The 25,253-nt window shown below is 44.6% G+C and overlaps 1 protein-coding gene across 1 annotated transcript in view; it reads left to right on the top strand.

Annotated features, from left to right (window-relative positions):
- CDH23 (cadherin related 23) overlaps window positions 1-25,253 on the top strand; it is a 556,494-nt gene that overhangs the window by 113,568 nt on the left and 417,673 nt on the right. The window contains exons 4-6 of the mRNA XM_019538542.1: window positions 13,123-13,265; window positions 18,502-18,549; window positions 20,034-20,126. Of these exons, the coding sequence (XP_019394087.1) occupies window positions 13,123-13,265; window positions 18,502-18,549; window positions 20,034-20,126 (284 nt within the window). The remainder of the gene's footprint in view (window positions 1-13,122; window positions 13,266-18,501; window positions 18,550-20,033; window positions 20,127-25,253) is intronic.

The following is a 25,253-nucleotide window of genomic DNA, read 5'->3' as shown; positions in this document are numbered from 1 at the left end:
GAACACGCTACCCATATGTTATAAATTTCAGGTTTGCTTCATTATCTTCTAATTTTATTTTCATTTTCACTGCATTTTCAGGTTTAGGTCCAACACCCGTGATGCCTTTTCTAATCCTTTGGATCCAATAGTGTAGACTCTGCATCCCTTGCACCATCAAGTCCCCAATACGTAAATTACTGTATCGTATTTTTAAAGCTTGACCTCAAAAGTTAGATGTTGTTCCCTTCATTCTTATAGAAGAAAATTAGCCTTTAACTCCAGAGCTTTTAGTAGAGGCTCATTGACTCAACATATTTAAATTTTTTTAATAGATTATACTAAATTTATACCTTAGTCTATGCTATATTACATTCCAATTTCACTTAAAAGAAATACAATTATAACATAAATAAACTATAAAAATCCAATTTATATTAAAACATTTAGGGTTTTTATTTATTTATTTATTTTTAAATCCTCAATTTTTACCCACTCTGTTTTGGTGCAGTGCTTAGGTTGCTGAAAACTGCTCCAATGCAGAGTCTAGGCAACACAGAAGCACTGACCTTGTCTTTATTTTAGTGACACTGCTTAAATAAAAACTGATAGTCTCGTCTCCAGGACTTTTATGTTAAATTTAACGAGTGTTTTTGCTCAGGTCTTGCCATGTAAGGTCTATCCAGGAACAATGCAGATGGACAGGGCTGTACTGCATGCTAGGGCTGTGTGAAACGGCACCATTCCATTTTGCCTTGAGCTTCGATGATTCAAGGGAACAGTGTTTTATCTCAAATTTAATTTTGAGTGGAAACAGCTGTTTCAAGTTTCACTGGGGATGGGGAGTCAGACCAGCTGGGCTGACTTCCCATCCCCAGCACTACATCGCACCGGGGCAGGAGGCAGCCCAGGTGGACTGCTTCTCGGTGCCCTGTACTAGATCACACTGGGGTTGGGAAGCAGCCCTGCTGGGCTGACTTCCCATCCCCAGCCTATATGGTCGAAATGTTTCAACTTTCAAAACATTTCAACCAGCCTCATTTTGTTTCAATTTTGCTGTTTTGACTTCGAAATTGGTTGAAACAGTGTCGGAACGAAACAGCTGGTGAAATTTCACATGGTCCTACTGCATGCCCCTGCTGGCAAATGTTAAAAGAGAGGCAAGACCATGTATTGTACAGCCATATGGAGACCAGTGATGACAAGCCGTAGACAGCCAGTACTGTCATTAGCTTTGTCTCTTGTGCAGTACTAAACACATTGTTAACACTTATCATTAAATATTTATTAATTAAAAACTGACTTTTTGTCTGCTCTTGTGTGTGTGAACCAGCAGCACTGAAATTTGTGTTAGCTTTTTCTTACCTATTTAACCAGCAGCGAGAGATTTTTTTTTTCACATCTCTACCTTTCAGATAGATGTGCCTTTGCACAATTGCTGTAGCAGTAGTGCAGATTAATTGTCTGATCCAAAGTACATAATGTAATTTTTAAAAAAGGGGGGAAAAGTGTGAATTGGGAACGTTTGAAAATGCACCTGAGATTTACGTTAAAAAATCCTAATGGTTTTTAGTTCATTGTATGTTTAAAGTAGTATCACCTAGAAACTCTAAATCTGTTCTGAAAGTTTTTCTGACTATAAGAACCTTTTAGTATGTTTGAAAAACTAGTGAGCGAATGAACAATGTAAAGATGTATTTTTCTTTATGTAGATAGAAGTGTTAGGTTGTATGGGAACTGGCCACCTTGTAGTAGACGTGTATATGCAGGTTGTGTGGTTGGGAGGGAGATGGGAGACTATAGTGAAGTGAGAGTGTGTATAGAGATATGGATTATTGTATGCCTGTAGTTTCATTGTTATTTAGAAGAGGAGCATTAATTTGGTGGACCTCATTAGATCTGCATGAGCCGGATTCTCTTCTTGCAGGAGCAGTGCTTCCAGTTCTCTCAGTTCTGTCATCTGTCTCACAATTTTGGGAGGTTTTGAAAAGCCAAACTTCATGGAGCTTTGAGATTACGTAAGAAACTTAGATTTAATTTTCTTTAAAAATGTAAGCATCTAGTACTTCTCATCAAGGAAAAAAGTTTGAAAATCAAACAGAGGCTCAAAAAAGTAGGAAGGCAAATAAAAAGAACTTCAAGTTTTATTATTTTCAGATGTGATCATTTTAGTTTTGGCTCATAATGCTTATGCTTGGGGGTGGGAAGTAATATTTGTAACCAAAACCATTTAAATGTTTTTGTACTCCTAAGAATAAAAGCAAAAGTAAATAAAAAGAGGGATTAAAAAGAGTTGAGGTTAAAAACTGTTCTCATTGCAGTGTGGTTCACGGTCGGGGCCTAGATTACATTATCTGTACAAAGAAAGCATATACCTTTTAGATGATCCACATGTGAGGGGTTCTGACCATAAGCAGTAAACGGATTCAGCTGTAGCTTTATCTTCTTCTATCACTCATTCTTTCAACACATGGTTTGCAATGCAAACCCAAATTTACTATTATTACCAATAAAATCAGTAAAAATATGCAAAGATCAAATAAATTACTAGGTAATCATAAAATCCCATTTTTTATTCAAGGAATGTATTTCTAATAATCTTCTAGTAATTCGTTCTTTTGACTGCACATATGCATTTTTCACAAAATATTTTGGCAGGTGATACTAAATTGGGGAGGGTGGCATAATGCAAAAGTGACTGATAAAGGAGTGTGACACTGAAGGAATGGCTGTGTCCCTTTATTTTCAACACTGTTTTGAGGCTTTTGAAGTAAAATTCTATATAGACTAGGAAAAGAATACATTTTGTGTGTGCTAGGTATGCTGTGAACTTTAAGTATTTTGTAATGAAGCATCTTTTCTCTAACAATTGAAAAAGATAAAGAGGGTATGAATCCAGAGTCCTGCCATTTTTTCTTTCACCTGATGATAAATCTTTTCTTGTTGCTGAAGATGTCCAGGGTCAAAGGTAGTTTGAAGTGCTCAAACCAGAGGGTGGATCTGATTTTTGTGTCCTTGTTCCAGGTCAGCAGCGTTTAGGAATACTGAGGGGGCATGCTCCAAGCCAGCAGGGCAAGATGTGCTGCATTTGGATCTCCAATGAGTCTGTGGCAAATTTCAGTATTAAGTAGAACAGCAAGTTGTGGATGGAGTTGCATCCATGAGGGAGAAGTAGAAGGGAGATCTAAGGAGGGATTGATCACTCTGGCATGAAGCCTTGAGATCTAGAAAGAAGTTAGGACTATTCAGGAAATGAGAGTAGGATTGGCACACAAAACCAAACCAAAACAAAAGAATAAAAAAACCAACAAAAGTCACCTCCTCCCTCTCCCCTCCACTTCCCCCACAAAAGCACTTGGTTGAGAAATAGTTGTTTGATCCTGTGGAACTTCCTGAAATTTAAGAAATGTTCCTGTTCTATGTTGGGATGGAACCAAGAGCTTTCAGGGTTTGGGGAGAGGAACACCACATTGATTCTTAGCCGTTAGAAATCTTTACTGATGAAAGCTTCATAATAACCAGTAAATTTCCACAAAACATTTAGGTTTTGTCAAATCAATTATTTTATGGTGGAAAACTTTTCCTCGGCTCCTTATAGTGATCGTAGTGGCAGGGGGTGCTAATTTCAAAGTGATTATTGATGCAGAGCCTCTAGTAGGGGCAAACTGAATGTGAAAAAAGTAAAATCAAGCTGATTATTTACATGGGAATTTTGTGTGAGTATTTTTTATTAAGGTTTGGAAAAATTCAGGTAACTGACATATTTGTTCCTCTGTACTTCCTGATAGCATGTTGAGGGTATATACAAGCATTCTAATATTATAAAAGCCTAAGTCTGTCTGTCTGTCCAGCTGTAGTGCTTTATTCGCAAACAGCCAATCAGACTACAAACAAGTATTTGAACAGGAGCTGGCAGCAGTGGAGCACTGACATGATGGCAGGGACACAGGGGATAGAGGAAGGGGACGAAAGCCACACAGCACAGCTGGCCTCACCCCCCTGCAATGCTCCATGGACGCGGGGGCAACAGAGCAGACAGAACAGGACCAGTTCCTGCTGGCCTTGCTCCCTGCCCCCCCCACCCTGCTTCTTGCAGGTGGTGATGATGTAGTGGAGAGCAGGGGGTGAGGCCACTGGAGCTGGCCTTACCTCCCCGCTTTACTCCTTGCAGGTGATGGTGGCAGTAGCACGTGGAGGAGTGGGGTTGGGTTGGTGTGGGGTGGGGGGGAGGCCAGGCTACGGGCTTTGGCTTTGGCCAGCTCTTCCACCTTCCGTCATCACTGCCTGTAGGGCCCAGTGCAGCAGTGGTGCAGGGAATAGCGTGCATGCTATGGTGGCAGTGGTGGGGGAAGGGGAGAAGTGGGCCTGGGCTGACCCAGCAATGGCGGGGGGACAGGAGGAGTGGGCTCTGAGCTGATGCAGGGGAGAGATGGGGTGGGGAAGGAGCGGGACTGGGTCTGAGGTGTGGAGGAGGACCGAGCCTGAGTTGGGGAAGAAGCCGGCCTGCCGTGGCAGTGGAGGGGAAGCAGCGGGCCTGGCCTGACACGGCAGCAGCTGGGGGAGGAGAGGAGCGGGCCTCCTTCCCCCACTCAGGCCCAGCTCCACTTCTTCTGCATCCCCCACTCTCCCCTGCACTGGCCCTGAGCCCACTCCTCCCATACCCCACACTGTCTCTAGGTCGGCCTGGGCCCACTGCTCCCCGCACTGCAGTGGCCTGGCTTCCCTCCAGTCTTGGGCCCAGTCCTCCCCGACATGGGCCCAGGCCCACTCCTCCCCTTCCCCCCCCCCACCACTGCGGAGGGAAACAGTTCCAATGCGGGGAGGTAAGTGGGCCTGACATGGTAGGGAGTACTGGACCCAGCCCAATGTGGCAGCAGCGGGCTGGGCCTGGTCCCACTTCTCCCTCTCACTCCCTCTCCCCCACATCGGCCCCTCTTCCACTCATCCTGTTGCCCCTCCACTGCCGCTGATTTCGGCCTGGGCCCACTGTTGTCCACCTCCCCATGGCAGCGCAGGTTCTCACTACTCACGGGCCCACGCCTCTCTAGCATTGGGCCTACTCCTCCTCTCCCCCCCCAGCACTGTGACAGGGACAGGGGGAACAGGCCCAGACCCCAAGCAGCAGGAGGGAAGGAGGGAATGGACCCGGATGGGGGTAGAGGGCACGGGGCTCCATCCCTGCCTGTTCCCCATCATGCCTCCCCTCCCCCCATTATTCTTGGCAGGGAATTGGCTAGTTATATTTAGATTGCCCTAACCAAGCTAAATGGCTGAATGTGCAAGCATTCACAGAGCTTAAATCACTGTAAAAGTTTGTGCACGCAATCTAAAATGCAGCTTGCTTCCAGAGATCCACTAGCCCCTCCTATGGACCTGCCATCCCCTTCCCTGATCCTGTCAGCTCCTGTCCCCCAGCTTACCTCTGGCTCCCTGCACAAACATCTGCACACAGCAGAACCCGAACTCAGGTTAGGTGGCTCAAAGTAAGCCACCTAGCATGAGTCAGGTCATTCGAATGCTTGTTTGCACCCTGACAAGCCAAAACATAAACTTTCTCATCATTATCTCACTCAAGTGAAAGAAAGAAGTATTGATGATCTTTGAAAAACCCTTGTTCTCATGAGATTTCCAGCCCTAGTTTGAAGACCCAAGTAAATTGGATAGATTCCTTTATTTGGTGTTGCCAAACCCATGATCTTTTTGTTATTCACTCATCACTGATTTTCACCTGAGGTTACAAAGAGATGTCCTGTTTCACTGTGGTGGTTTTCTTTTTTACTTTTGAAATGGGTATAGTAGAAATCAGGTGAACGTTAAGACTTACCGAAGATATTTTGATCCAAATCAGGAATACAAGCAGTCCTTGGCTTCCTACATTTTGAGTTACAATGTTTCGTACTTACAGTGTTTATAAATTGACACCCTGTTTCAACTTCATGATGTCAGTTTTGACTTTACAACGTTTGATCCAATATGATGCTGTGCCAGCAAACAATTTCACTGCATCACTCATCTCCCTGGAGAACATCTGTCCAAACTTGCTTGGATACTTTCTTTAAGAAAGCAGACAAGAGTCCAGAAAAACCTGCAGCCAAGACTCCTGAGAAGACTCCAGCCAAGAACCCTTCAAAAAGTCCAACCAGGAGCCTTTCAAAAAGTCCAGCAAAGTCACCTCAAAGAAGTTCTTCCAAATCAATATGATTGCTATTTACAATATAAGTACATTAATGTAGTTATATTACTCATCTATAATTGATCGAGTAAAAAATTCTGGGGTATTTTTTGTGAAAATAGGATATCAGGCCTTGGTTCAGGAACCAATCCCCCATTTATAACATTGTTTCTGATGAGAAAATTGGTTCCAAGTTATGTTTCGGCTTAAAATGTGGCTTTCTGGAACCAATTGTGTCATAAGTCTGTAGTGAGAAATGACCCTGCATTAACACGTAAGAAAGAGCTGTCAATTACCTTGTGCTACTGGCCTGTTATGTGCTACCTTTTCAGCCTAGTCATTGTTACTTCTTACTGTAAATAGTTATATACAAGTTTCTTTATGAAATAAAGAGTTGTTTAGCATTACAGGCCATTAGGTATTGCATGTTTTGGTGGTTTAAAAAACCAGCTGTCACTCAAATTGCTACTTTTTCACATTTAAGGGATGGGATGGGAACAGCTGCTTCAACAAGACTGGATTTTCCCCTTACATATGCACCCACTGCTGCCTGTTGGCTTCACTGGCAGTTGCAAACATACTTCTGAAGGCAGTGGAGCTCACCTAATATTCTTCTAAATCAGTTTAGGTCCTGATTTAGAAGACTGTTAGTGATGTGCTCTTTCCTTCTCCTCCTTCCAAGTCATGACGTTCAATACCAATAAATGTGAGGTACTCCACCTTGGGGGGGGGGGACCCCACAGCATACTTATAGGTTAAACAGTACTATGCTTGCTAGCACCACTGCTGAAAGAGACTTCAGGGTCATGATTGACCACAAGATGAACATGAGCCACCAATCTGATGTTGCAGCTGGTAAAGCAAACAAAACTCTGGCTTGCATCCATAGATGCTTCTCAAGTAAATCTCAGGATGTCATCCTCCTGCTGTACTGGGCCTTGGTGAGGTTGCACCTGGAGTACTGCATCCAGTTCTGGGCTCTACAATTCAAGAAGGATGTCGAGAAACTTGAGACTCCAGAGAGCCACGTGCATGATCAGAGGGCAAGAGAATAGGCCTTATGATAAGAGGCTGAGAGCCATGGGACTCTTCAGCTTGGAAAAACGCAGGCTCGGGGGACCTGGTGGCTGCCTATAAGTATGTAAGGGGTGTGCATCAGAATCTGGGGGAACATCTGTTCACCAGAGCACCCTAAGGGATAACAAGGACCAACGGTCATAAACTCCTCCGTGACCATTTTAGGCTAGACGTAAGGAAAACTTTTTTACTGTCCAAGCCCCCAAGACCTGGAGTAGACTTCCTCCTGAAGTGGTGCAGGCACCTACTCTGGACTCTCTCAAGAAATGTGTGGATATTTATCTTGCTGGAATCCTTTGACCCAAGTTGACTTCCTGCCCCTGGGGCAGGGGGCTGGACTTGATGATCTTCAAGGTCCCTTCCAGCCCTAATGTCTATGAATCTATGAATTTTTGCCCTAATGGCATCTTAGGAATCTCCTTTCTTGTCTCCAACCTTAGAAGGCAACTTTGAGCTCTCCATGTCATGCTAATCTCTAGTTGTAGTCTCAGAACCCAACTTTCCTGAATGGCAGTGTAGTGTGCCATTGTGACCCCCTCATCTACCGGAAGTGGGAGCTAGAGAGGATTGGCCTCAATTAGCACAAGGTGCTGGCTGTATGTGGGAACAAACAGATATACAGTTTAGCAAGTTGTCTCTCTCCACATATAAAGCACCACCCGTAACCAGAGATTTTGCTGCAGTACCTTATATGGGGGAACTTTCCCTGCAGATAAGATATTAGCAAACTCAGCACGTTATGGATGGATGGTGTTTGAAACATCAGCCTCCACTGAGGGGAGACCTCCCTGACCTTTTTATCCCATGCATGTGAAGAGAGATCTAAGCTCCTTTTTGCACACTCAAACTCCACTCTGCTTTTCCTTGGTTGAGACATGGCCTCTGGCAATGGAGGGAGGCTTTATGTATGTCACATAGTCTGATTGAGGGCCAGAGCTCCTCAGGGCTTCCCTAACTTTGATAAGGAAACATACCATGCATTTTTAGCTTCTGATGCTTCTACCCACACTCTTTCAAGTGCCTGAAAGGGGAAAAGAGGTTTTCTCTTTTACAGTCATGAAATCAAAGTCACAGCTGTCTTCCTCTTGCTTCCTCTTTTTTGAAAGACTCCCTTTTACAAGGCATGCAGAAATTTCTTTTTCTTAATACTAGTTTAGCATCTTGCCCTGAATGCGCATTGGGAATGGTTTAAGTTCCTCAACTACACATATGTATGTAATCCACATAGGCGGCAAAGATTCATGTTTATGCTCAAATGCACATGGGACATTAAAACCCTTTCTTATACAATTCTTTTCTCAAAGGTACATGTTTACAAACTCTCATGTATGTCACACATCCATCCATCCATTTATTTATTCATTCATGAAGTGTAAGAAGCAGTAAAGACAAAGGTGGACTGTGAGGAACTACAGCAGGATCTGATACAATTCAGTGAATGGGCAACGATATGGCAGGTGCAATTCACTGTAGGTAAGTGTAAAGTGATGCACTTAGGTAAACATAACCTAAACTTTACCTGCATTATGATGGGCTCTACATTGGCTGTTACCACACAGGAAAGAGATCTGGGAGTTGCTGTGGAGAGTTGACTATAAGAACATTAGCTCAGTGCTCAGCAGCTGTTAAAAAGGCAAACAAAAAGTTAGGAACGATTAAGAAGGGAATTGTAAGTAAAACAGAAAGTATCATCATGCCCCTTTATAAATTCATGGTGTGTCCACACCTTGGATACTGTTTCCAATTCTGGTACCCACACCACAGAAAGGATATAGAAGAACTAGAGAGGGTTCAGAGAAGGGCAACAAGCATGATTAGTGGTTTGGAGGGATTTCCATGCGAGGTGAGCCTAAAGAGACTAGGCCTATTCAGTTGAAAGAAGACATGCTTGAGGGACATGGTAAGGGGTTATAAAATATTAAATGGGGAAGATAAAGTAAATAGGGATTTATTATTTACTGTCTCTCTCAATACAAAAACTAGAGTCACAAAATAAAACTAGTAGATAAGTTTAAAAGTAACAAAAGGAAGTTTTTTTCACATAGCATGTAATTAAAGTGTGGAACTCATTTCCACCAGATGGTGTGGAAGCTGACAGTTTAGCTGGAGTCAAAAAGGGATTGGATAAAATCTTGGAGGAAAGGAACATCAGTAGCCATTGAGCATGGGAGGTAGGGATACAGCCTCTGAATTTGAACTTCCCAGACTTTAAGATTAAGTACAGGCAGTCAAAAAGACCGAGACAGAATCGATTCAGTCTTTGCAGGTCAGTCTAAGCTGCAAAGATTGAACTAATAAGCAAATGAACAGACATTTACTCTCGATTCAGGAAATGTAGCCACATACCTGCAGGGTGTGCTAGAGCTTGACTCTCTGGCATGTAGCTAGCATGGGCTGTGTGTTTGCTTCCTCTTCCTGTTGCCCCTGATGTCTCTGGGATTTGAAGTCCACAGTCACAGCAGCAGGACTCCGTAGGGTTGCTCAGCACTTCTTTTTCAGCTTCCAGGTGAGACTGGGATTTGTAGTCTACAGTTGCAGCCAGCACTAAGTAAACTAGCAGGGTAGGGCAGTTCTATTCTTGGGGGAAGGTGAATTTAACCCCTCTCCTTGGCCCCAGAGTTCAGCTCAGATTTGCCAGAGGGGGTGGGGGACAGTGAGCTGGCTAATGAAGCCAGTCAGCCAGCTCTCACTGCTCTAGCTAGGGAGCAGAGGGGTGGAGTCAGCCCCACTCTCTGGAGCAGACAGCACAGCTCAGCCCAGGGCTGGAAAGCATTGGTGATGTGTAAGTGGTGCACATGAGTGCATGAACACCCCCTGAGATTAGCTGTGGACCCTCTGGAAGTGCTAGCTGTGAAACCAAAAGTGCTGGTGGAAGTGCACTTCCAGTTTCGCTGCTGGTGGTTCTGGGCTCAGCAATTGGTGGCCGCCCCCCCCCCAACTGGTGATCAGATGCGCCCCCCAGACTCGAGAGGCACCAGTTGTCCATGCTGGAAAGCACGCTGGGAGGCTGGGGGACTGATTTAACATGAACCTAAATCAATTAAGTCTGATACTACATTCAGCCAGGTTTATTTTAAACCAGTTTCAGTCATTTTGAAACTGGTTTATATGCACTGAACTTCTGTTCTGTTACAGGTTTAAACTAGTTTCTGATCACTTAATTCAGTTTGTGTGTAACTTCTGTTCCTAGCCTAAATGCTTGAGGCTACAAGTGAGAAAGGAACAGTGGAAAGAAAAACACCTGGTTATAGCTCGCTCACTCTCCTTTTCAGCATCTACCCTCTGCAACTGTGTGACACAGGAAACTAGGCAAAATGAATCAGTAGTCTGACCCGGTAAATGGTAGTTCTTATTTTCTTATATATGTTGTAAGATAAGTAGGAGCAATTAGATCATCATCTGAAATTAATATTGCAGGACCCTAAATTTGTAGTGCTCCCAATAAGAATGTTTAACTGAAGCATATCTTCTAGAAAGGCATCCAGTTTTGATTTGAAGGTACTGACAGGGATAATCCATGATTTCCTGTGGTAGTTTGTTCCAAAGGTTAATCACATTTGCTTGTTGTTGTTGTTTTTTAAAGATGCTGTATTTAACCTCTGAATTTTTCTGGCTTGATTTTTCTAGCCAGTGTTTCTTGTTATGTCTTTCTCTAGATTGAGGAATCCTATAGCATCTATTATTTTTATCTTCCATGAAGGTAGTTATGTGCTGTAATCAAGTCACCTCTCACTTCATAAACTGAAGAGAATTGAACTTGGAGTCTTTCATACTGCACTGTTTATTAGGGCTGTGTGAAGCTTCAGTCACTGATTTGATTTGGCAGAGATTTGACCCAATTCAGTGGCAAAATTTCTGAATCGAATCAGGAGACCCTTTAATTTCTCTGAATCGATTCAGAAAGATTCAGTGATTCAGACATAGATGCAGCTTTGAATGTGTTTTCTCCATACTTCTAGGTAGCAGGCAGCTCATGAATGCTGCAATGCTGGGGCAGATGGAGTGGACCACAGGAATGCAGGGGGCTCCCCAGTGTGCTTGGCAACAGACCTGAAAGCAGACCAGAAACACTTCTGGTCCACTTCCAGGAGCACACTGGGGGTCCCCTCGTGCCCCCCCCCCCCCGGCTTGACGACTGGTGCCTCCTAGGTTTGGGGGGGGCACGCAGGGTCCCCCCAACGCCAATTGCTGAGCTGGGGAGGTGCTGGGGGCCCCCTGGCTTGCTCCCCGGCAGACCCAGAAGTGGACCAGAAGTACTTCTGGTCCATTTGTGGGTTTGCTGCTGAGCATGCAGCAGGCCCTGCCATGCTCCTGTGGGACACTCCATCTGTCCCAGCATTGCAGTGTTCACAAGCTGCGCCTGGTACCTTGAGGTGTGTAGAAAAAACATTTAAAGCTGTGTTTATGGCCGAAACGCTGATTCTCTCAATCAGCATCGAATCTTCACTTTCAGCCAAATTGAATCAGGAACAGTGATCCGAACCAATGAACCAAATCATTGTCCCTGATTCAGGCTGAATCCAAATTGAATAGGGCCTGTTTTGCACACCCCTACTATTTATACTGTACATTTAAAGATCACATTTATCTTTATTTTACCCCGGTATGGCACCGTAAAGCATTTTCTGTAGGCCTCAAGTCATTTTTATGTCTCTTTTCTGTACACTCTCCACTTTTTCAAAACTTTTTAAAATGTGGTTGTGAGAACCATACACAATTGTCATGCCATATACTGATATAAAATCACCTTCTCACTTGCTGTGCCACTATTTACAGGTTTAAGGATCACATTAGCCTTTTTATACCACAGCATAGCACTGGAAGCTTATGTTGAGTTGCTTGCCCATTGTGACCCCTGGATCCTTTTCAGTTTCTATTTTGCAAAACATCCCCCTCCTCCATTCTGTAGGTATCACCTGAATTCCTTGCTCACAGATATTCCTAAATCTGATTTTGTTTGAATAGGCCCATTTAATGAAATAGTTCAGATCACTCACTGCCTTGTTTTCCTCATTCCTTACCAAGTTGTTATACTATATTTATTTCCAAATCATTTGTGGAACATGTTGAATAATGTCAGATCTCATACCATTCTCTGAGGAACCTCACTAACCACACCCCAGTTCAGTGACGATTCCTACTTTTTGCAATGTGTTGGTTGTTTCTTAACCCATTTAAGGAGTGAGTTACTGATATTATATAGGGGTAATTTTCTTAATTAGCATGTCATGTGGTACTGAGACGCCTTGCCATAGTTTAATTACATTACATCTATGTAGTTACCTTTATTAACCAAACTTGTAAACTCATCCAGAATGTAATGTCATTTGACAAGACCTAATTTCCATAAAAACTTGTTGACTAGCATTACACATATTTGTCCTTTCATTCTCTATCCATGGAATTTCATTCCAGCTTTCCCTTTATTTTACTAGTGGCTAATGGCATGCTAATTCATCTTTAATTACCTGGATAAACCTCCTTGCCTTTCTTGAGTATAAGCATTATTCATGTAATGTTATTCTACAATTGCCCTGGTATGCAAGGTTTATTGAAAATTAATGTTAACTGGGCAGAGTTCTCCTTATCTAATTCTTTTAGGGCTCTTGCATGCTGGTTATTTGGATCTATTTAAAAAATAGCAAGTTTGCCGTATGGTTTAGAGGTGCCTAATCAGCATGTCTAAGTTAGCTCTGTTACAAAATCATGCATGTTATGTATGTGATGGTTTGAAATGTTGTAACATAGTTTAAAACTTTGGGTAAGGTAGGGTGGCAAGGTTACAGCACAGACTTTCCAAACCGGCGCTTGGTCATATGGAACTGAATATTTCCATGACCTTGCCTCCTCCTCTCTTTTTCACGCAATTTTTTTCCTTCCTGATGTTTTTGTAGGTTCATCAGTGACCCAGTTGATTGCCCGGGACCTAGACAATGACCCCCTGGTGTATGGTGTTGTTGGGGAAGAAGCCAGCAGGTTCTTTGCAGTGGAGAGTGTGACGGGAGTTGTATGGCTCAGGCAGCCCTTGGACAGAGAGGTATTGCCATTTTTCTCTTCTTATTCTCTGTGGAGGGGTCTGTAACGGGACAGCAGAGGAAAACTCAGGGAATCATGAGTTAACATCAAATGGTTCCTCCGCTGCTTTCTGTTCATCTCTTAGGCCATGGACAGATGAATAATTATACTGCTTTAAAGTGTACACATGAAGGGATTACTTACTGCTTGTGAGTGTTCTCTCCATTGATCTGTGGTAACCTTTTTAATCTGTACACTCTTGTATCCCAGTAGTTTACCCCTGAATAAAATTTATATTTGATTTTGGTGGTTCACCTTCCACTTACTGCAGGATAGATTAGACAGACAGAATGGTTACAGTGAAATCAGCTGCATCACTATAAATCCTGTCCTCCTTTCCAATCAGTGTAATTTTTTTCATCGGTTCATGCCCTAAGGATCATACTGTTGGAAAGGAACTCAAGGGGTACCTAATTAAACCTGGTGCACAGATGCAGGATTTTCTGTCCCATATCTTATCAGGTAGATGTCTCCAGCTGCTTCTTGAAAACTTCCAGTGAAGAACCTTCTGCAACTTTACTTCAATTATAAATGCTCTGATCCCAATTGTTTTCTTCTTACTGATGTCAAAGTGGTACTGCTGAGAATTGGGCCCTTGTCCTTACTGCAGGGCTTTGATCATGAGGAGATTTTCCCCGGGCCACCATACTGTGCTGCCAGTATTCACAGGCACGAAGACAGTGTCTGAGGATAGCATCTGTCAAAGTAGGATATTGCCTATGAAAGTTCATGTCTCTCTAAATCAGTTAATCTCTAAGGTGTCACCCTTCCCTATCCTCTGCCTGACTTCAGACTAACATAGGGGTGCTCAGTCCCCAGCCAATGGGCCAGATCTGGCTTGTGAAGCTGTGTGGTCTGGTCCATGGAGCTCCCCAAGCATCTGGCAATTTGACAGTGGTGGACTGATGTCAATTAATGCTGCTGTCACTCCCCTACCACCTCATTTCCAAGCCCCACAAGCCAGATAACATGGTTCCATTCACAGGATCAGGCCAGTGGGTGTGGAGCTGGGGTGATGAGCCTGATCTGGCATGTGTGGGGCTGGGACTGTGGCTGTGGTGGTAGGCCTGATTGGCATAGAACCAGCCAGGGCTGGGGCCTGATTAGCACATCGCTTTGGTACCTGGGTTATTTCATTGGTTATCTTTGTATGGCTTTGTATTGTGTCATGTAGTTTTTCCATATGAGTAGATAGGAACGTTTGAGGTAAGAAAAGACTGAGAGGCTGTGGGGCAAAGGCTGGGAAGCTCAGGAAGGTGCAGGGTAAAAGTGAGAGAACAAGGGAGTCAGTGTGGGGAGAACGAGAGGGAAGGGGAGGGGATGTAGAGGAATGTGTGACAGGGAGAAGAGGTAAAGTTTGTAAGCTCTAGGGCTAGGCCTGTACTCACTCCCATGATGACTGGGGTTGAGGAAGGCTTATCTGTATGAGTTAGATTGGAGTTGTGGGAGAGAAGCCTACATATGTGACTTTATGTATTGACTTGGTTGGGAAGGCAAGTTGGTAAAGTGCCAAAAAATATGGAAGGAGGGGAAAAGCAAAATTGTGCATATGTAATTTTTTTTGTGGGTGAGGAAGAAGTTCCTGGTAGGGACAGCAAGTGTGTATGTGTGTGTGTGTGCTAGAGAGAGAAGGAGCAAACTTGAAGATGGAAAGAATTGAAATAGATTAGGAACGGGTAGTGTAAGACATGAAAGAATGATAGAGGGAGTAGGTAGAGAAATATACATAAGAAAAGTGGAAAGGAAGCAAAGGAAAGTGATTAGTTATTGTATAGTATGAAAAAATATATTAGAGGGGGAAAAGATGGGAAAGGACTGGAAAAGATGAGAGAAATTGCAGAAGAATGGAAAGGATAGAATAAATGGAAAAGAGCAAATGGAAGGGAGGCAAAGTAATTCTTTAAAAGATTGTATTTAATGGATACTTTAAACGCAAAATGATTCTATAAAAAAAAAAGTCTAAAAAGTAATGTGATAAAATAAGCTGTAAGGACAGAAATTAGCCCGGGGCAGTCCTGGCTGGCTGTTCTGCCTCTGCCCTCACTTGTCTTGTTTGTATTCAACAGAATTTTCCCTTCAGAGCCCCCTTCCCCAGTTTTCTCTTCCCATGATAACACTTGCCTGGGAAGGGGCAGCAGAGGGTGAAGAAAAGATGATGCAGGTGATTCACAGCTTCTGTACTTGGCCTTTGGGTTGCTCAGATTGGCTGCAGGCATTGCCCTGAGGCAAAAACTAAATTTCACTTCAGCATTGTAAGTGAGCCTCATTTGAGTTTTAGAGTGGGGCCAGAGGGATGCGAGGTGGGGGGGGACATGCATTCATAAACTGCCCCTGAAAATGCCTTGAAGGTAAATGGCAATCCTGGCATCAGAAAGGTGAAGTTGCAGTTCTGAGAACTGGAGCTGGCTGGCCATCCCTAAGCCTTCTTATTGGGAATAAATCAACCAAGGCTGCAGCACATAGAATCATTTCAAGCTTGCTTTCAAGTCATTCCTGTACAATGCTTCTAGTGTGCTTATCACTCCGCTCACATGACAGTAGTAGTTGAGAGGCACTGAAGCTGTTGAAGAAGGAACAGGAGAAAAGAAAGGCATTGCCAGATGGCTGATTGGGACTTTGGGTCAAGTGACACCAGATGGTACCCGGGTAACAGATCGTTTTATTGCATCATTTTGTGGTGCTCTCGCTAGTCCCACGTGATTTCTTTGGCAAGATTTCATTTCCCTCAAATGGGACAGTGAGCGGTGGGAAGGAGATAGCCAGGAAGGAAAATTCCTCCCACCATCTTTTTATCTGGCCCTCAGTGCTCTAGTATCTTAATGCCTTTTGCATATTTCAACACAGATATAACTCTCTTACTCTCTGTCTCCCTCCTTCCTCCCCCAGTGCCTTTCTTTTCCAGCACAAAGAAGAAATGACTTGATTAACTTAGTTACATTGTTACACAGCGAGCAGGTTTGTGATGCAAGCATTGCACTTCCTGCAGCATCAGTTATCAGCCATTGCTCTAGGACAGGGTTCTGAAATTAATAAAGCAGTGGTCTGATCTAGTAGAGCAAACAAATTCTGTGGTCTGTATACAGCAGGTGGAAACCCACACTCACTCCCTGGGGTCGGTGGGGGGCAGAGTGGCAAAAGATTATATGTTTGTAGGCTTACAGGTCTGGGCCCATAATACTGTTAAATAAACCTTAATGCCATGTAAGTAAGAAAGGAGAGCTGAAGATTTTAGTCTCATGGACAATAAAATATTTGAGAAAAGAAAAAGTTATGTACTCCAGACTGGGACAGGTATTTGGGGGTTTTGCTTTTCCTTGAGTCCCTGGTGTCCTCCTGTGTTAATCATTAATGGTGTCATAAGTTCAAGGTATTTCATTTCTTAGATGACCCCATAAAATCAATTGCATTTAAAAAAAGAATCTGAGGCATGGATAAATTGACTTTTGTAACCCTTTTCTCCCCTGTCGCAGGGCTCTCAGGCGCTCTGCGACTGGGAGCAGAAGTGGCTCGGGAGAGACCCCTAGTGTTGGGGAGAGGGAAGCGCAGCTGCCAGTCATCAGGTTGCCCTAGCAACCAGGGAAACCTAGGGACAGGAAGGGGTGGAGCTTAGCCCTTCTTAAGCCCAAGCAGAAGGCTAGGAGGGCAGTTCCCCTCTGGCCTCTGAGGGAGGAGGAACTCAGCCAGAACAAAGGGGAGAACTCTGATGGCCAGAATAGCCCTGGGCTCTTGCTGGGGGTTGATGCGCTCCCTCTCTCTGGTAGGGTGAGATGTATACCCTGACCAGAACAGTTAAGCTGCTATGTGGTGGCTCGGGGTTTTGTGTTATAGCCGGTTGGCTTATGGTTTGTATTTGTTTGTATGGTACCGGAGGACCAGGTGAGGCTGCAGGGGTGAGATGAGGCCTCACGGGAGCGCCCCAGTAATCTAGGGGTTCCTGGTGCCCTGTGGGGCACAGTGAGTGGTGCCGGGTAGGCATAGCTATTCGCGCCGGTGTGGCGCGGTGTTGAGGGGTATTGACCCCAGCCCTGTGGGGCGGCTGCACGGAGAGAAGCCCCAGGAAGGGGCAGGACACATTGGCCCAGCTCCAGAGCTAGGGGGCAACAAGGAGCCCCGGAGTTAGGGGGCAGCAAGGGGCCCCAAGGACAAACGAAGGGCCGAGACATAATAACATGGCCCAAGTTAGATCATACAGGCACATCTGCGAGGCTTGGGCTGCGGTGCAGGGGAGGAAAAGGAGCCGCAGGCAGCGCCCCCTGCCATCAGGGCGCACAAAAATGGGCAGCCTCCCGCTAATTCCAATGAACCATTAATTATAAGTAAGATCAAGTCGTGGCAGGCGAGAGTGGGCAGGCGATTGGCCCATTGCAGGAGGACGGAGCCGCGCGTCCAGAGAGGCTCTGAAAGTGGCACTCCTGTTACACCCCCACAGCCTTTCAGCCTCATTTTCCAAGTATAGACCATATCTTGTGAGATGGATAGTTCCTTTAATTGTATAACACCAGAAACTGCTGCATGACAGAGTAAAATGAGGAGAACAATGACATTCTTTGGTTGCCTTTAGTGAGATGAGTTCAGTATTCTGGTGGTTTAAGTTCATCACAGTGCCTGCTTTTATCCTTTGCTTCTCACATCAGTTTTGTTTCCCTCTGCCAGAAACAGGGTATCCAGCTTTCTGTCGAACACTACAGGTTCATAGGCTACAGCTGGCTCATGGTCTTTTGCTGTAAGGAAAGTGTTTCTTTCTTGCACTTACTTCTTTTAGCTGCTACTGCATATGGCTTTTGTTGTCAGGAGCACAAGATCTTCAGAAATAACCCTGGCTATAGCTGGCACAATGAAAGAGGTTAAACACCAGTCTCCTCTGATCTCTATGAGTCTCCTGAGCCACCTGCGAGCTGTTTAGTTTGCTTAGAAGACAGTGGGAAAATGGGCTCCTTTAGGACCTTCCACTTACTGATGCAGGGAAGAGCTGTCTCTTGTGCATAGAAAATGTGCAGGGGCCCATGTCATTAATATATCTGAGCATCCATTCTTGTGCACAATATAGGCAATTGCGTTGGGGGCCCTCCTTCTTCCACCTCAAGGCCATGGAAGTATTTTTCATGTAATAATATTCGGCTGAAATCCAAAGGCTGCTGTCCATAGATAAACACTACAGTATCTTCTAATTATATGTTTTTCTTCTTTTTCCATTTCAGACTAAGTCAGAATTCACAGTTGAATTTTCTGTCAGTGACAGCCAGGGGGTAAGTGTAACTTTTTTCATTTTGTGATCTAAGACAAGAAAAGAATTTGGGGAGGGAGTACTGGTGATAGGGGGGAGCTCACAGCTGCTGCAATCCTAGCCTCTCCCACATTTGGGGAGCAGAGGGGAGGACTACACAGTAGAGGAGAAGAGTACTGGTTGGGAAGGCATGTAGATATTCCAGTCCCATCCTTTTTCAGCAGGTTTCTGTAGGACACAGTGTAGAAGGTGGGGCTGACAAATGATTAAAAAAATTAATTGCAATTAATTGCAAGATTTAAAAAAATAGTTGCAATTAATCACAGTTTTGATTGCACAGTTAAACAATAGTCAGCATCACCTTCCCAACCCAACAGCTTGGAGCCCGTGTGCCTTGAAGCTCCTTCCCTGCCCCCCCACCAACAACACATGGTCCCGGCCCCCAGCCCACCCCATACCTGCTCTGAACTTGTGCCAGCTGGAGCAGATCAGGTGGAACCCGTGTGTACAGGCCTGATCCCAGCCCACCCTCCACCTGCTCCAGACTCACCCACCCATGCTAAGCAGCAGTGGCAGTAGCCAGGCACAAGCTGTTGCTCAGTGTAGGGGAAAGTGGCCCCTCTGCTTTGCCGCTGTTGGGCCCTTGCTGTAGCTGTCCGGAGCTTGCACTTGGACTAGCCTGCAGGTCTTCTGCACTGCCCAGAGGCAGCAGTGACAGATTGGTGTTGCAGGGCAGCCCAGGTGCAGGCTCTGGGCAGCTGCAGCAAGAAGGGCCTGGCAGTAGTGATGGGGAGGGATTACTTTTCCCTTGTGCTGAGCAGCAGCTTCTGCTTGGCCACTGCCACTGCTACTGCCACTGCCCAGCATGGGTGTGAGGTCCAGAGCAGGTGTGGGGTGGGCTGGGGTCAGGGCTGTGTGCGCAGGTTCCAGCTGGTCCGGAGCTGGTCCGCTCTGCCAGGCCAAGTCTGGAGAGGGCATGGGATGGACCATATTTTACCCACCCCAGTCAAAATGGATGTGTGAGATTAACATTAGTTACAAAAATTAACACGTTAATTTGTTTTGCATTAATCGTATATGTTAACTGTGATTATTTCTACTAGGGCTGTCAGTTAAAAGCACAAAACATTTTACTTTTCCTGAAAATCTTCAGGGACTAGTGGAAAAAAAAACATTGATTCTGGGAACATGGGAGCTACAACACTACCATCTACCCTACAAGGGGAGCTCTAAGGAGTGGTGTGGTCATGCTGGATACTGAGCAGTAGACAAACTCAACCAGCAGGAGACTGTAAGAAATGCAGACCTCCAACTGTATCAGAGAAAGGAAGAGAATGAGGCACCCAGGGCTCTAGGGAAGGGGCTACTTGCTAAAAACATAGTCTCTTCTTGCCTTGATCAGCCAGTCTACTCTATCCATTTTCTGAAATCTTTTGAAGATGAGGCAGATGCTCAGGAGTTTGATGACAGTGTAACAGCTGTATGTTCTCATTCTTCTGGCTATAGGTGATCAAGGGGACAGTGAATATCCAAGTGGGAGACGTGAATGACAATGCTCCAACGTTTCATAATCAGCCTTACAGTGTCCGCATTCCAGAGGTAGGAACCTGGATTTGTTTGGGGGAGATTCCTTCCCTGAATGCTTTATTCCCCCCACCCCTCAGCGAGAAATTTGTGCTCTTGTTTCAGTATAAAAGGAGTAGACCTGTTTATACTGCCTACGTAGTACGATTATTGCTTCCTTTGATGTCTGGGTCTCAGTGATGATTTCTGACTTTTCTGCCTGCCTCACATATGGAATTCTGTGAAGAATGAAGTCCTTGAAAGTGGTCACTAGTTTCAGAAATGCAGGAGCAAACTTTGGGACAGAGCAAAGCCTGAAAATAATCCTAAATGGGAATCTAGATTTTGCTTCCACTTTCCTTGGGTAGAAGGAATAAGGAACCCCTTCTGTGTTTATTTTGTGTAGAAGTAAATGTTCCAGCAGGCCTTTCTAGTTGTGTCAAACTCTGGGAAAGTTGTGCCTGCATGATTCTGCACTCTCAGATAGCTTGGCTCCTCACACAGCTCTCCCACGGAGGGAAATGTTTCTTTCAGGTTAGTTTGGCCATCCTGGCTGCCACGAAAAGGTAACCTCTGGTTTTGTCATGAAGGGAGATGACTGTGTGAGCTCAGTATTGTAGCATAGTACAAGGAGCTAATCATCTGGTGGAGACTTAGGACAAGCTTCAGGATGACTAGGTATAGCCTGGCAGCATGTGTTGGAGGAAGTGGCTATCCCTGGTACTTTTGGGAAATTTTAGACAAATAGATTGAAATACAGGTGTGCACTAAGTTTACCTCTTCCCTGGTGGATGCTGGGCTGTACCCTCTTTTCCAAGTCTGGAGGATCCCTCTGTCTTGGGCAGTACTAGGGCAGGCTTGTTCCTGGAACACGCATCTGAGTATGGATGAGAACAGGAGAATATCTGCCCTTATGTGTGAAATCAAACTGTCTTTGGTAATTGAGACGTACAAGATATTGCATTACAAATGGCATGTTAATATGCTAATTGCTGGCAGCCAGCTGTGCCAGGACTTCAGTCTTTTTCCATCCCTCTCTCCCACTGGGGTGACACTTTTTTAGTTAGTCAGCCTCCAGTTTTAGTCCCTTTAACTCTGTCTGATTCTGTCTAAAGCAAGTTGTCTGAGATCACTGTGTCAATGATGCTGGGTCAAAGGCATTTCTTATTTTTTCAGAATGCAAACTTTAAAAAAACAACTCAACAATAGTTGTATCATCTACTTCCTGCATCTCCTTGGGAGTGACTGGTTCTCTCTTTCTGCTGATGCTCTGTACAGTGATATGCCTGAAAGAGGATTTTATAGCTGGTTTGTGAAATGAAATGGCTGCCTATGTTAGACATGCCTGTTTTGTCTCCACAAGGCCACTCTGTGATATAGGCAAATAGGGATTGATTTTAGTTGAATTCATGTCCTTCCTTGAACATAGAAAACTTCATCTTCTGTTCCTCTCCTCCTCTTTTCAAGTGGTTTTCCCATTTACAAAAGTAATGCACTTCCCCCTTGAATATAGGTAGGTCCAGAAAATAATATTTTCCCTACTTTACTTTAGATTTATCTGTTATATATTCTTATTTATGGTGTCTGATGGAAAGGGCTCCCTTCTCATAATGAAGAGAGAAATGGGAACTGGATTTCTAATCCAGTGTCATTCCTGGTGGGTTTAAGCCCCTGTGTTAGTATAGCTGAAGCAGTTGCACTCATTCTCCTCTCACTTGTGGCTTGCCCCATCAGAACGAAGACCATAAATCTCCAGCCTTCCACATATCTTGCATTTAACCTGCCGGTATTGACCTTTGAGAGATGGGGAAACAAAGGCCCAGTCATGGATTTGAATATTAAGGCTTTTGAGGGAAGGATTTTTGTTGGTTGAGAAAAGAGTTTGTGGCAGGAGTGCTTGATTTTAAAAAAATCTTGCTGTTGATCTGCCCTCTATTTAGTGTGCATCACTAGATCTGCAGTGAGGAGTTTGCTAGGAGTCCTTTGATCTACCTCGCTCTTTTAGCTGTACGGAGCATTGGGGCTCCCCATAATGCACCAGCTTTGCATCTTGACTGACAGAGGTTGTGCTCTTTTGGAAGCTGGCCTGATCCAATTAAGGATCTTCATATGCCAATTTTCAGCTTCTGTCCACAATTTTTAACAAAGGGCATGGATAAGGGGTAATGAGCTACATACTTATTGCTCAGCCAATATCTTGAAGGCACTTCTGCTCTACCAGGGAGATAACATTTCCATGGTGTTTTCTTTTTGTGCACTCAGGCACTGAGAAAGGAGGAGAAAGTATCCTTGTTGCTCTGAGTTGGCAAGTGTTTGCCTTTCTCCTGACCACAACATCCTGTTGTTTCCTGATGCCTTTTAGCTACTCCCACTTCAGGTAGGAATTTGGGGTGCAGGAGCTGCCTGCCTGTTCTGTTGGCTAGAATGGAACAAGTGAGAGAGAAAAATGTTTGGCTATGTCTGCTGCAGTCAACTGGTGCTGGGTATCTACAGCTGCCATTGACTTTACTTGGAAGAATAGATTCTTCACACCTTAGCAAATCAGACTCTGGTGTGCATGTTAAAGTGCCCATTAAGAGCTTTGTACTGGCCATGTTATGTCCAAGTGTCAGCCTGCCACTGAGTTGAAGGTAGACTCTAGAGTTTTTCTTCATGTCAGCCCCAGAAATTACAGAAACCATGAACTTTATCACCAGGGATTTGGGTTTTCTGTTTTCCGCGGAAAAAGATTTTAAAAAGAGTGGATTTTCCTTTTTTACAGAGGACAAAGCAATTTTTTTTTTCATTTTAACTGAGATACCCATGGATATGCCACTTTTGCAAAAAGCTGTTTGCAGGATGGCAGAGCTCCAGCCTATAAGAGCTTCTTGCAAAAAGGGTGGCAATCCCTAAGTCCTCTCCCGAGGGTGAGAGAGATGAGGAAGCAGGAGGATGCCTGAAACTGTCAACCAGGGCTTGGCTCAGGATTGCCTTTCTTCTGGTAGGTAAATGGGATTGCAAGGGGCTGGGAGTCAGCTGGGGGCCCACTCCAGTGGGTCTGTGGGTTGGGGATGGGGGCACTGGCAGGACTGGGAGGGATCCTGTGGGGTGGGTGCGGGTGACTGCCAGGGCTGGTGGAGGTTGGAGGCTGTGAGAAGAGCCAGCAGGGTGGGTGAGTGGCAGGGCGAAGGTATATGGGGGCAGGGGGCACTGAGGGAGTAGGGAGATGTCTGTTGGAAGCACCACATGGAGGGCCAGCCTGGGCCTCAGGATGGTTGGTCTCTGTTCCTCCCTGTGTGGCTTCTATTGGAGTGTTAGAAGCCCCATGTGGAGGCATGGAGCCCACCCAGGCCAGTAGTGTGTAGCTCCCAGTCCATGCAGCATTGGACTGGGCCAGCAGGCTCCATGCTTCCATGTGGGGCTTCCAGCACTCCAGCAGGAAGCCACCCATGAAGGCATGAAGCCTGCCCCGGCCCAATAGTGCATGGTTCCCACCTACAGTGCCACAAGCCCCACATGCTGGCATGGAGCCAGCTTGAGTGCAAAGCTGTGTGCCAGAGGCCTGGGTCGGCTGTGTGCCAGCACATGCAGCCCTGGGACTCAGCCAGAGGTGCTTGCTGCCAGAGGCTCTTTCTGCCACAGCCATGATATCCCCAAGTGCCTGCTGCTGCTGAACTGCTGGTGGTGGGGGCTGTGCACTGCAAACCCCACACCCACCCACAAACTCTACACACCCCCTCAAACCCCACATCTGCCCTCAAACCCCACATCTGCCCTCAAACCCCACATACTCCCATACCTACGTCCTCCCACACCCTTTCACAATCCCCCCCGCCACCCCCCCAGTTATACCAAGTACCTGCATATATTTCTAAAGTTTGAATAGTGTTATATTTAGTTTAATTTGTAAAAACAAAAAAAAAGTAATTAATTTACATAATTTTGAATTTTTCTGCATATAATTCTGAATTTTTCTGTGTATAATTCCCTGTGGTGTAAAGAGTGGTCTCAGCAGGAGCTCTTCCTGATGAAAAACCCAAAATCAAATGCCAACATATATAGGTATTTAAATTTATTACAGTGATTGAGGCACTGTCAGGCTTCCAAATTGCTTTAAAACTGTAAATATATCAGTAAAACATTGTGTTTAACTGATACCTCTACATATAGTGGCCTTTCATTCTAATCACAGATTTGGGGGTTTTAATCAGAGAATTTGTGATTTTTTTTTTTTATTGAAGAAAACCATGATTCCTGTTTATCATAGTAATATTTCCTGCTGCTCAATCAAATAGAAGACTGTGTTGGGTGATCAGAGGATAACACAAATTATTTTGTATCTCTGCAATTAAATTTGCTAAAAATTACTATGCCAGAATTACAGCCTTAATGATAGTATTTCCAAGGATGAGGGACAAGTATTGTTGTGATGGTATGCAGCAGTGATAGGTTTCAGTAGACTCTTCCCTTTGATGCTGCTTTTGATGAACAGTTGACAGTGCTAGAAGAAAGAGACATCTTTGGCAAAAAGAGCTTGCACTCCAGTTTTAAGGTCAGACAAACAGACATAGTGAAACAAATAGAAGGGGAGCTTGAGGAGGGAGAACAGTTCAGCAGTACTAGAAAGACAGTTTTGTATATACCAGCTATTTGTAAAACCTGGAAATAATGATGTTTTTCTGTTTTTTACTTTGAGATATGTGAATATATTTATAGCAAGTGTCCCAGCTGGAGCAGCAGGGAAAGAATTATTTAAACCTTTTATCATTGTGTGGCAGTAGGGAAGTTAAAAAAAAATACTGTGCATAAATAAGTGTAATATGAAATAAACTGACCTTTAAAAATACTATTGCATAATACCATCTCTCAAAATCTGTTGGAGTTGTGAATGTGAACTATTTGGATGTGGAATGCATTTTGCAGCTTGCCTGTTAGTGGGAGAGGGTGTGTGTGAGTGGTTTTACTGGAGAAGAAAATGGACCATTGAGCCTTGGGTTCAGTCTTGCCACATGTAGCTCTGAATCTCAGACTGGAGATCTGCAGTTGGTGCTTCAGTACAACACCTGTGGCATACTCGTCTGCCATGTCTGTTGCATCTTAATTACATGACGGTCACCTGCCTGGAATAGCAGAGCAGGTGTGTGCATGTTGTGGGAGGAGGACTCCCACCCTTCATTTTACTAT

The sequence above is a fragment of the Crocodylus porosus genome, unplaced genomic scaffold (genome assembly GCF_001723895.1).
Source record: "Crocodylus porosus isolate Cpor-Errol unplaced genomic scaffold, CroPor_comp1, whole genome shotgun sequence".
NCBI classification, from domain to species: domain Eukaryota; kingdom Metazoa; phylum Chordata; order Crocodylia; family Crocodylidae; genus Crocodylus; species Crocodylus porosus.
The sequence above is the reverse complement of the archived record's forward strand: the minus strand, read 5'-3'. Positions and strand labels throughout refer to the sequence as shown.